The sequence below is a fragment of the Ceratotherium simum genome, chromosome 35 (assembly GCF_057802395.1).
Source record: "Ceratotherium simum simum isolate JZ-2026a chromosome 35, ASM5780239v1, whole genome shotgun sequence".
Taxonomy (NCBI): domain Eukaryota; kingdom Metazoa; phylum Chordata; class Mammalia; order Perissodactyla; family Rhinocerotidae; genus Ceratotherium; species Ceratotherium simum.
The window spans coordinates 4,459,874-4,472,484 of NC_141934.1; the positions used below are offsets into that span (position 1 = coordinate 4,459,874).

At 55.2% G+C, this 12,611-nt stretch overlaps 1 protein-coding gene and 1 pseudogene across 2 annotated transcripts in view; one reads left to right on the forward strand and one right to left on the reverse strand.

Moving 5' to 3' along the window:
* Positions 1–7,529, forward strand: part of LOC101387440 (cationic amino acid transporter 4-like) — a 29,674-nt gene extending 22,145 nt beyond the window's left edge. Inside the window, exons 2-6 of one of the 2 annotated variants that reach the window (XM_087423893.1) lie at positions 4,733–5,410; positions 5,528–5,754; positions 6,218–6,810; positions 7,069–7,177; positions 7,278–7,529. In XM_087423893.1, coding sequence (XP_087280019.1) covers positions 4,773–5,410; positions 5,528–5,754; positions 6,218–6,810; positions 7,069–7,177; positions 7,278–7,435 — 1,725 coding nt within the window. In that variant the 5' untranslated portion in view covers positions 4,733–4,772 and the 3' untranslated portion in view covers positions 7,436–7,529. Of the gene's footprint in view, positions 1–4,732; positions 5,755–6,217; positions 6,811–7,068; positions 7,178–7,277 lie in introns of both variants that reach the window. The other variant, XM_087423892.1, reaches the window with a different exon arrangement.
* The window catches only part of LOC101404171 (P2X purinoceptor 6-like), a 94,558-nt pseudogene that overhangs the window by 79,144 nt on the left and 2,803 nt on the right, over positions 1–12,611 (reverse strand).

A 12,611-nucleotide genomic window follows, 5' to 3' on the forward strand; every position in this document is an offset into this window, starting at 1 on the left:
GCACCACAGCTTGTGACGGTTGACTTTTTTCTCTCCAGAAATGAATTTCTGCCTCTTACACCTCAGTCAGGACTGTCCCTTGTTACAGTGGTTCTTTTTATCCAATTTTCAGTTCTCTCTCAGGGGTAATTGTTCCAAGAGTAGTTGTAAATTTATTGTGTCCATGGGAGGAGGTGAGTTCAGAGTCTGCCTACGCCGCCATCTTGACACTTCCCTTAAAAGAACTCTTAAAACTCAACAATAAGAAAACCAACAATCTAACTAAAAATGGGCAAAAGATCTGAACAGATACCTCACCAAAGAAGATATACAGTTGGCAAATAAGCCTATGAAAAGATGCTTCATATCTTATGTCATTAGAGCTTTGCAAGTCAAAACAATGAGATACTACTACACATCTGTTAGAAAGGCAAAAGTTCAATTCATGGACAACATCAAGTGTTGCTGAGGATGCAGAGCAACTGGAACACTTATTCATTGCTGGTGGGAATGCAATGTGGCACAGCAATTGTGGAAGACAGTTAGGCAGTTTCTTACAAAACTAAACATACATTTACCACGTGACTCAGCAAGCACACTCCTTGGTATTTACCCAAATGAGTTGAAAACTTATGTCTACACAAGAACCTGCACATGAGTGTTTACTACAACTTTATTCATAATTGCCAAAACTTGGAAGCAACCAAGATGTCCTTCAGCAGCTGAATGGGTAAATAAGCTGGTACATACAGACAAGAAATATTACTCAGCACTAAAAATAAAGGCGCTATCAAGCCATGAGAAGACATAAGACGACCTAAAGGCATATTACTAAGTGAAAAAGGCCAGTCTGAAAAGGCTACATGCTGTATGATTCGATTCCAACTATCTGACATTCTAGAAAGGCAAAACTGTGGAGACAGTGAAAAGATCAGTGGTTCCCAGGGTTTAGTGAGGAGGGAGGGATGAGTAGGCAAAGCAGGGATGAATTTTAGGGCACACTGTAACTGTGTATATATGTCACTATACATTTGTCATAACCCATGGCATGTGCAACACCAAGAGTGAGCCCTAATGTAGACTATGGACTTGAGGTGATAATGATGTGTCAAGGTAGGTTCATCAGTTATAACAAATGTACCAATCTGGTGGGGATGTTGATAGTGGGGGAGGCTGTGCACGTGTAGGGGCTGGGAGATATGGGAACACCCTCTCCTGATCTATTTTGTTGTGGACCTAAAACTGTTCTAAAAAATAAAGTCTATTTTTAAAAACTGAATTGGCCATAAATTTAAATTGGCCATAAATTTTTAAAAATTAATTGCCAGTAGTTTTGGACTCTCAATTCTATTTCACTGATCCATATGTCTATCCTTAGGTCAGTAACACTGTCTTGATCCCTGTAGCTTTGTAGTCAATTTAGAAATCAGAACATGTAAGTCCTTCAACTTTGTTCTTTGTCAAGATTGTTTTGACTGTCTTGTGTCCCTTGCATCTCCATATAAATTTTAGAATCAACTTGATAATTTCTGCAAAATAGGCAATTAGGATTTTGATAGGGATTGGCCTGAATCTGCAGACCAATTTGGGGAGTATTGCTATCTTGACAACATTAAGTTTTCCAGCCCATGAACGTGGGATGTCTTCTGACTTATTAAGTCTTCTTTAATATTTTTCAATGATGTTTAGTGGTTTTCAGTGCACAGGTCTGTATTTCTTTTGTTAAATTCATTCTAAGTGTATTCATACATAAATTTATTCTTTTTGATGCTATGTAAGCAGAATCATTTTAATTTCATTTCTGGAAAGTTCATTGCTAGTGTATAGAAATACAATTGATTTTTGTATGTTGATCTTGTGTCCTGCACCTTCACTGAACTTGCTTATTAGTTCTAATGTGTTGTGTGTGGATTTCTCATGATTTTCTCTACATAAGATCATGTCATCTGTAGCTAGAGATTTTTACTTCTTCCTTTCCAATCTGGATTCGTCTTATTTCATGTTCTCACCTAATTGCCATGGCCAGAGCCTCCAGTAAAATGTTGAGTACAAGTAGTGAGAGAGGACATCCTGATGTTGTTCCTGATCAAAAGGAAAGCTTTCAGTCTCTCACCATTGAGTACAGTAGCCAAGGGTTTATCTTAGATGGTCTTTATCAGTTTGAGGGCGACCTTTCTATTCCAGGTTTGTTGACTGTCTTTTTCTGTGTCTGTTGAGACGATTATGTGGTTTTGTCCTTTATTCTATTAGTATGACATATTACATTGATTGATTTTCATATGTTAAATCAATCTTGCATTCCTGGGATAGGTCCCACTTGGTCCTTTTTATATGTTGCTGGATTCTATTTGCTAGTATTCAGTTGAGCAATTCTGCATCTATGTTCATGAGAGATATTGGTCTGTAGTTTACTTTTCTTGTGATGTCTTTGTTGGGTTTGGTGTCAGGGCGATCCTGGCTTTGTAGGATGAGGTGGGAATGTTCTCTCTTCTTCTTGTACTTTTTGGTGCTTTCTCTTCACTACATCTTCCTGGTGTTGCTCTGTGTAACTGCCTTGCTCAGTGGGGTCCAGCACTTTGCCCAGCCACGTCCCTGGAATTTTACACTTCACTGTGTGAACCATGATTGGATGTTGGTGCCTGGGAAAGGGGATGTGGTGAGAGCCCCTCTCTGGGTAGATAAGAAGTCAGTGCTCTGAAACCAGCTCTCACGCGGTCATCGGTAAGGCCTTGGGGGAGCTCCTGTTACAAAACTGCCCAAGCCTATTGGTTGGAAATGCATTTTTCTGTTTTTTTCTGAAGGCATTTAAGAACAAGAACACCTGCTCAGTTATGTTCAGGCCCCACAGGAGCGAGGTAAGGGAGACATCCTCCCTGCAGGAAGTGGGAGCCTATCTGAGAAGTTCCTCAAGACAATATCAGCCAAATACCAGAAGGGAGCAAGGGGGCCAGCTAAGGCAGAGTGTTCTAAGTGGCACCATCATGTCTGGGAGTCCACCATCCTGTCATCTTCCCACTGAGGGAGACAGCCTGCAAGTGCACCTAAAATCCTAGTCCACAAACCACAAATAACCCTGAAAACGTGGAGAAAGTTCTGGGGCAAGAGGATGTCTGTGTTGGTTTTGCTTTGCTTTGATAGATGGTCATCATTTTGCTGTAAACAAGTTCACACCCTGTGACACCAACCTTTCGACTTTCACAGAAGTAGGAGAAGCAGAAGGACAAAGACCCCTCAGCCCCAGGAGTAAATAAGTCTGAGGGGGAGGGTTTGTGATGGTCACATGATGAGACATGTGATGTGTCTCCCGTGATGCGGGGACTGGCATGGAGTAGGTGCTCAGTCCATGATACTCTCATGGATATCCACAAGTGGGGAGCTGCTGTTAGGGTCCCCCAGGGTCCTCCAGGCTTGACAGGTGCTCCTGGGCTAGGAGGGGGCTGCCATTGGTGTCTGAGGGGCCGTAGGGGTGTCCTAAGCTAGAGGGCTGTAGTCGTCCCCAGGAGTCTGCTTGCCCCCTTTCAGGACATGCTCTGTAGCTAAAAGCTCAGAACAGCCAGCATGAGTTCTGCCCATTCACAGAACACTCCCCAAAGCTGGGCACTCCCTCATCAGTGGATGAGGGTGGCTTCCTGCCATCCCATTGTGCTGGGAGGTCAGGGACTGCCCAGGGCCTCTCAGCCAGATTCATACCCTCCTCGTACCAGTCTCCCCTGACTCCTGCAGCCCCCACACCTCCCACTGTTGAGGGGCCTGGATGGTGTCCAGGTGGTAGAGTACATGTGTTGGGATGAGGGATCAAGGAGGGTGTCTTCAGTACCGGAAAGCGGGTGGGCTCCATACCCCTCCCAGACCTGGGCTTTAACCTTCATGAGCCTCTCAATGCCACCTCAGTGACCTGGGCTAGTCACTTACCTGGTGGCCTGGGCTTCCTCATCTGTGAACCAGGCACAGTAATAGGGCTTCCCTAGAACCCGGTGAGCTTTGGTTTTGAGGGCGTGAGGTGTGGGTAGGGTGGGCTGAGTGCCTGTGGGACCTGGAGGTGGTGCCCAGTTCTGGATATGTTCCCAGGGGTGGGGGTGGGCACAGAGCGGTGGCAGCCATGGTGACAGAAAGTGAGTCCCAGCAACTCCTGTGGGGACAGACTCAGGCCAGAGGAGAGGTGAAGGCTCAGGAACTGGGGACAGGGGCACAGCAATAGATGCGTCAGTGGTGTGGTGGTGGCCTGTTGTACTGTGGAGCCTTGGCTTCAGGCGCAGGGCCCAGGGCGCCCCCCACTACTGGCAGCATGCACTGATACACTAGTTTGGTGGAGCAGGGAGGAGGGTGATGAACACTGCTGTCTGGAGCCAGGTGGCCGCCTCTGCCAGAACACTCCTGTTCCTGGTCCTGGAGTTCTGACCCAGCTGCTGGGAAGCCTCGGGTTTCCATTCTCTTCTGGGATCCCAGACCACTGGAGAGGTTCCTAGCTGGGATCCCCAGGGCTGCCCCTTTCCCACTCTCAGGGCCCCTCCCAAACCCACTCAGGTCCAGCTCCACGAGGGCCCCTCGCTGGCCTGGGAGGGAGGCCAAAGGGATCTCCATGCTTCCCTGTGACTTCCTGCCCACTCTGCTCATGGGCCCTGAACCCTGCCTCATCCAGCCCTCCAGCTGGCCAGTGGTTCAAGGCTTGGGTCCCCAGGGCAGGATCAGAGCAAGGATTGATGGCTGGTCAGCACCCAGCTGGGCAGCTTGTCACTCCCTCTCACCCTTGTAGGTGCTGGCAGCTGGCTTGGTGCTCCTTTCAGCTGCCCACCATGGCCTGGGGGCTGCCCAGCACTGAGAGCCTGGTGCGCTTCTGCCAGAAGCTGAACCGACTGAAGACAGTGGAGGAGCCCACCGGGGAGACGTTGCCTCAGCGCCACCTGACCACGCTGGACCTGACCTTGCTGGGTGTGGGTGGCATGGTGGGCTTCGGCCTGTACGTCCTCACGGGCATCGTGGCCAAGGACATGGCTGGCCCTGCGGTGCTCGTGTCCTTCAGCGTGGCTGCCGTGGCCGCCCTGCTGGCAGCCCTATGCTATGCAGAGCTTGGGGCAAGTGTGCGCGGCAAAAGCTCTGCCTACCTGTTCACCTACGTGTCCATGGGCGAGCTGTGGGCCTTCCTCATTGGCTGGAACACGCTCCTCGGGTGCCTCATCGGTGGTGCTGCTGTGGCTCGCGCCTGGAGCGGCTACCTGGACACCATCTTCAGCTACCGCATCCGTAGCTTCACTGTGGCGCATGTGGGCATCTGGTGGGTGCCCTTCCTGGCCCAATACCCAGACTTCTTGGCTGCTGCCATCACACTTTTGACCTCAACAATCGTCTCGTGTGGAGCCCGCGTCACCTACTGGCTCAACCGTACCTTCTCCGCCATCAGCCTGGTTGTCATCCTCTTCATCATCATCCTGGGGTTTGTCCTGGCCCGCCCGCACAACTGGGGTGCTGAGGAGGGCGGCTTTGCACCCTTGGGCTTCTCTGGAATCATGGCTGGTGCTGCCACCTGCTTCAACGGCTTTGTGGGCTTTAGTGTCATTATTAGATCCAGCGAGGAGGCCCGGAACCCAAAGCGAGCTGTGCCTATGGCCATTGTCATCTCGGTTGGCCTGGTGGCCGGTGCCTACATCCTCATCTCCACTGTGCTCACCCTCATGGTCCCCTGGCATAGCCTGCACAGTGATTGGGCACTTGCTGATGCCTTCTACCAGCGGGGCTATAGCTGGGCAGGCTTCATCGTGGCGGCTGGCTTCATCTGTGGTAAGGGGCCCTTCTGGGCAAGGTGGGAGGGGACAGGGCGGTGGGGCCCTGCCCTAAGCCTCCCAGGGAAGACATCTCCATCTGGGCCTGTGTTCCCAGTTGCATCATGGGCCCAGGAAGGGGCTAATGATTAGACTCTCCACCCAGGCTTGTTGGGAGGGAACTACTCACCACCTCCCCCAATTGTACATAGAATGTCGGCTCTGGGCATGTGCTTCCAGATCCTTTCCTGGCAGAGGGACTCAGCCCTCATCAGATAGTCCAGTGGTCCTGTCAACTAAACAGAGCTGTCCATTCCTGGGTGGTGAGGGGGAACAATGCAGCACCCCACATACACTCAGGCTCACTCTGAGAGACCAAACTCATGCCCTTGTTCGCAAGGAGCCAGCCCTGTCCTGGTCCACAGAGCGGCCCCTGGTGGGCCTGTCCACCATGCTGACCATTCTCCCACCCTCTGCCACAGCCACGACCACTGTCCTGATCGGCAACCTACTTTACCCGTCACGCACCGTCTGTGCCATGGCCGCCGACGGGCTCTTCTTCCAGGTGTTTGCCCACGTGCATCCCAGGACACAGGTGCCCATGGTGGGCATCCTGGTGTTCGGGGTCCTCATGGCTTTCCTGGCGCTGCTGCTGGACTTCAAGGCACTGGTCCAGGTCCTGTCCTTCGGTGCACTGCTGGCCTATACCTTCATGGCCACCAGCATTATCGTGCTACGCTTCCAAAAGGCCTCTCCATCCAGTTCCCTGGGCCCAGTCAGCCCTGTGGGCACAGAGCAGGCCTCAGCCCCTGAGCCCAGGCAGCTGCGACCAGCCCTGAGGCCCTACCTCGGCTTCCTGGGTGGGTGCCGGCCTGGAGCTGCCGTGGCTTGGGCACTCGGTGTCCTGGTGGCCTCGGCCATCACTCTGGACTGCGTGCTGGTCTTCGGGGACTCGGCCCTGCACCTCCCACTCTGGGGCTACACCCTGCTGCTCCTGCTCAGCTCCGTCATGTTTCTGCTCAGTCTCCTCGTCCTGGGGGCCCACCAGCAACAGCGCCAGCGGGACGCCTTCCAGGTACTTCCTCCAGCCAACACCCATCACTCTCAGCCCAGCCAGCTCCCATTGCCCCTTACTCCTCTGCCATGGCAGAATACAGCAGGGCTCACGGGGAGGGGGAGGCCAGTACCCCATCCCCCTCTTTCTGCATGGCTAGTGGGCCCTTGTCTCCAGAATCTCCAGAGGCGGAGAAAGGCTCTGTGGACTCCCAAGAAATCAGGCCCTGGGCCTGCAGACCGTCCCACAGCCAGCCCAGCCCTGCCCTTGTCCCCTCAGGTTCCCCTGGTGCCCCTGACTCCAGCCCTGAGCATCCTTCTCAACATCTTCCTCATGCTGTACCTGAGCCACCTGACCTGGCTGGGCTTTTCCATCTGGTTGCTGGTCGGTGAGTGGGCGCCAGGCTGGGACCCCGGGTAGGCTGCAGGAGGAGGGCAAGCAGGGAGCAGGGCTGGGACCTGCCCCTCAGACTTGTGTCCCCCTTGCAGGACTCCTGGTGTATTTTGGCTACGGCATCCGGCACAGCAAGGAGAACCAGCAGGAGCGGCCGGGGTTGACTGCCCCACGCGGCAGCCTGGAGGAGACGGTGCAGGCCCTGCAGACCCCCAGCCAGGCACTGGCCCAGAAACCTGGACACACAGAGTAGACCACCAGAGCATGAGGACTGCTGGGGGCCATACCACCCTCCCCTACTTCCTCAGGGGGCTGGAGGGGCTGGCAGCACATACTATCCAGAGCAGGTCAGGTTTGCACCCCTGCCCATGCCAGAAGGACTTTAGGACCTTAAGCCAGGGGCCACGTTTTGAGTCCTTGGGAGTGGGCCGTGGCCAGTGCTGGTGTGGTGGACTCTGCCCAGCACCTTCCAGTTTATGACCAGCTCTAGCTACTTGGGCAGGTGGAGAAGGGCGGGCAGGGAAGAGGCCCGCAGCCCCAGGGAGCCACAATAATAACTGCTGGGCCAGCTACATGGCCTGTTGCTCTGTCCACCTGGCATTCTTTGTAGCACTGAGTCTTCACCTGCCCCCGGGAACCAGGTGATTTTCCCCAATCCAAGGCAAAGGCGACAAGGTTCTGTAAGGGACGTTCAGCCAGGGAAGAGAGAGCCCTTAGTCAGGGACACGGCCAGGCCTGGGTCCCAGGGTCATGCCCTCAAGCCAGTGCCCTCTGCCCAGCTCAGAAGGGAGGTACACACAGCAGTACAGAGAGGTTCCTGACAGGGTAGGGTCAGGCTTCCTCCCTTGGGGGCTGATCCTGAGGGCAGAGCTTGGACCCCAACGAGGCTGCCTGGAAACGGCAGTGGAGTTCCAAGGTTCCTTCGCTTTCCCAAGGCTCGCGGAAAGCAGGGCATGTGCCTGAGGCCTGCCCTGGGATGCAGAGGCCCACTTGCCCAGGTACATGCATCTCTCAGGCACAGGCCCTCCTGCCCACACGGCTCCCCTGGGGGTGCACACCCACATGCAGACTGAGGCACAGCTGGTTCCAGGCTCAGGGCTGCCAGCAGTCGTAGCTCCTCTCCTGCAGCTGGAAGGAGTCGTGGGGCCGCAGCCAGAGCCCCTGGCATCCAGGTCACAATCCCATCCTGCACAGATGCCCACAGCCCCGCCCTGCACACAATGAATTACTGCTCCACTAGCACGTGGGCATGGACCCTCTCCTGAGCCCTCCCAGAACCCTTTCCCCTACCGAGCCACCAGCAACACCAGGTCCTCACAGACCCCCTCCAGCCGCAGCCACGAGGTCCCTGATGTGGAAAACAGGGCAGTAGAGGCTGAAGCCTGGGTCACCGTGGCAGCACTTGAAGAAGATGGCGTCCCAGGTCTCCAAGGCATTGGATGTGAGAGGCGGTGGGGTGAGGGGGTCCAGTCAGGCAGGGGACAAGGAGGATCTGGGACAGCCAGGACACACCATGCTGACCTGGAGAAGTTGAACTTGCTGAAGGTGACGGTGTTTTTGATGAACAGGGTGGAGTTCTCAGCCTGGACCAGTAGGGGCTTCCTGCAGGTGGGGGAGGTCAGGGGCAGGCTCTGTTGGTCCTGGGACCTGCCCTGGGTGTCGGGGACACTTACACGGGCACAGTGTCACTCTCCATGGGGCATCGGCCCCGGATCTCACAGGTCCTGTGGGTCCCATTGAACTCTACACACTGGCCTATTTTTATGCCTTGAAAACACAAGACAAACTCTAGGTCCTCAAGTCTCCACAGGGCCTGGGAAGGGAGTGGGCAGGGGGCTGTTGGCAGAAAGAAGAGGTGCAGAGGCACCACAGGGCCTGCACGCGGGAGCCATCCAGGGTCCCAGCATGGCCCCCGGAACCCCCCTCCCAGTGGAGGCGCTGGAAGACAGGCCCACAGTTACCGTGGCTGTGCATCCCCGTCTCCCCTCAGGACAGTCCTCGTCAGCCCAGCAGTTCACAGTGGGATGGAGGGTGGTGAGGTGGTGAGAGAAGAGTTGTCCAGGCCCAGGAGGTGCCTCCCTTCTGTGACCCAGCCCTGCAGTCTGCAGGGACACGCACCTCCTCCTGTTAGCCCCCAGGGTTCCCTGAGTTTGGGGGCACATGGGAAAGCTGGGGGGTGCAAATAAAAGGAGGTGGTCAGAGGGGGGAGGGTGAGCAGCCTCAGCCAGATCGGGGTGCAGTGCTGTATCCCAAGAAAGAGCAATGCCCTCTTGATAGTTCTGTCCCCGGTGGGGGCAGAAGTGACTCCTTGGGGCCCAGCTCCTCTGGTCCAACTCAGATGACAGAATAGGGAAGGTGGAGGGACTCTGGGAGGGTAAGTTCATGCCAGGGTGGAGGTGCTTGGTGTGGCAGACAAAGGGAGGGACCCTCCTGAGAGAGGCCTGTAGGGAAGTGGGATCCCACACACTGACCAAGGGACCACAGGCCAGCCCCTTCCCAGCTTGTTCTGCTGTGAAACAGGGACATTAGTGCCTGCACACGGTCACAGAGTTCTGGGCATCAGCCAGGAGGGGACGTTGGCAAGCTTTCTGGGAGTCCCTGACCCCGGAGAGTAAGCACCCTCAAGGGTCAGGTACTCACACGGATATGGTTCTGCCGGGCGGAGGGTGGATGCCGCTGTCCAGGGCCCTGGGCTCAGGGGCAGCAGGAGGAACGCAGCACCAGGGGGGCAGGAAGGGCTTGGGACTCTGAGAAGCCTAATGAGAGGGTGGGACTTTGTAGGGGGATGGGACTGTGAGAAGGGGGCAGAGGACAGCGTGGGGCTACCTGCTCTGCTTCCCTGTCCCTACCTATGTCCTGAGTCTCCACCCTGGCTGGGCCACCATCTCCTCCGACCAGACCCCATGGTGACCACCACGGGGCCCCACCTCTGCCCTCATCCAGCTCCTTCCAGCAGCCCGAGTGGCCCATCCCAATGACAGACTATCGAGCACCCCTCCCCTGAGCCCATGGGAGGCTCCCCCCTCTGCCTTCTCCAATTGATCTGGGGCTACCCCCTCCCTGCCCCAGTCCAAATCTGGGCTCTACCCCACTCAGCAGCAGGGAACCCTGGTGGTGCCTCCTCTCACACAGTTGGGGCCTTTGCCCACACAGCCCCTCTGCCTGGACATCCTCTAGATCCCACTCAGCCTCCCATCCTGCAGGAAACCCTTCCTGAGGCCCCGGGTTGGCTGACGTGCCTCCCTGGGTCTCCCAGCTGCAGCTTCTGCCCCATAGCAGGCCCTGCCCCCCGGGCCGGGCTGTGTGTGCAGGAGCTCCGGGAGGTGGGGAGGGTGGAGTTCTGCAAGCCTGGTCTGGGGGAGGCTCGGCAGGTGTTTGCCAGAGGCTGTGACACTACAAGGAGCACAGAGCACATGCTGGGAGGGACCAGACGACCAGACCCTGAGAGGAGCTGGCAGGAACTCTGCAATTCTCAGGAAGCCGGGGTGTCAGGTCTGATGAATTACCCAGTCCCGGTAGCTTTGAGGAAAGGGCCAGAAGCCCGGCTGTGGGCAAAGAGGAACCGCGTGGATTCCAGAAAACACAGAACTGTAGCCACAGAACAACTTCAGGACAGTCTACAAACCAAACATCAACTAGACGTCTCGGAGCATTCAGAAAGGGAGGGACATCGTGTGTGTTTCCAAACGTCAGCACATCCTCTGTGCACGTGCCTCACCTCGTCTGTGGACGGGGCCAACCAGGGACGTGTGCTCTCCAGCAACTGTGGTGGGACCAACGACCAGGACTAGGGACAGGGGCCATACGGTGACCCTCCAGCCCAGCAAACGAGCCATGTTGGGTTCAGTTAAAGAAAGATGTCACCATGGAGGGAGGCTTCCAGGGCTATTTCCCAGGTCACAACTATCCAGACAAAATCCACAACTGGGGAACTGTACACATGAAAATGGTTCAGATGGTAAATTTCATGTTATGTGTATTTTATGAAGTAAGAAAATTGGAAACAAATCCACAGCTGGGAGGAGAGCAAGTGCACTCTGGGACAGACACTGGATCCCGGGGACGCCCCCAGGCGAGAGGAAAAGGTGAGATTTGGGGCAGAGTCTGCATTTCTGCATGATTGGGCCAGAAGAGGGTGGGGTACTCTGGCTTGATCTCAGTTGTGGTGAAAAATACCCAGAGATCATGGGTGACCCTGCACTCAGCACAAGGAGTGTGCTCTGTTTGCCCACAGAAAATGGAGCTGCCCTGGGACACATTAACAGAGCCTGGGCATAGAGAAGGGAGGTGATCTTCCAGCTTGGCTCTTGCTATTAGAGCCCACCTGGGCATTGTGCCCAGTTCTGGGGGTTACACTGACAACCTGGAGACTGTCCAGAGAAGGGACCATCATGGAGCAGGGCCTGGATACCTCATGAAGAGCAACAGCGGAAGGCTCCAGAAGCACGCTGCTCAGAAGTGCAGAGTCCCCAGGTGGGGCTGGGAGGCCTTGGGTCAGTGACTCAACCTGGCTGGGCCTCAGTCCTCTCATCTTACATGGGGACTGCAGTACTTCCTGCCAGGCAGGATGTTTGGGAGACTGAATGAAATGATTCACGAAAAGGTTTTAGCTCAGTGCCTGGGACACAGCAGCACATACTGAGCCCTCAGTCACCTGGGAAGGAGAAGTGGGGAATTGCTGGTGACCCAGGGCTGGTAGAGGAACAAGGACCCGCGGGGAGGCTCGCAGGCTGCCTTACTTCTGGGCATCTGCCCTGAACTTGTTCTGGCATCACAAGGAAATTGCTCACAAGAAGAGCATGATCTCTCCCTGGAAGGCAAGGGTCAGGGTGGGCCCCTGCTTGGCTCCCTCAGTGGGAGAGGCCAGAAGCTGGCAGCCGGGTCTGTGAGAGAAGGGGTCCTGGCCCATCCAGTCATCAATGCTGTGCCCCAGGAAAACGCCTCCAGTGAGGCAAGTTGAGGCACAGGCGGGAAGCTGGCTGGGTTTCTGCCATTTCTGAGCCCATGTCCACTTTTTTTTTTTTTTTAATTTTTTATTTATTTATTTATTTTTCCCCCAAAGCCCCAGTAGATAGTTGTATGTCATAGCTGCACATCCTTCTAGTTGCTGTATGTGGGACGCGGCCTCAGCATGGCCGGAGAAGCGGTGCGTCGGTGCGCGCCCGGGATCCGAACCTGGGCTGCCAGTAGAGGAGCATGCGCACTCAACCGCTAAGCCACGGGGCCGGCCCCCACATCCAAATCTTTGAGGCAAATTTTCTTCTCATATTCACTCTCATTTGCTCAACCACAATTTTCCAAGAGCCTCCTGCTTCTAGGCACTGAAGATCCCAAGCCAAATTGGGCCGGGCTCCCACCCAGGCTGGGGGGGACTGGACCCCTCACTGCACACATGGCTGGGGACCAGGAGAGCAGGTGGTGAGCTCTGC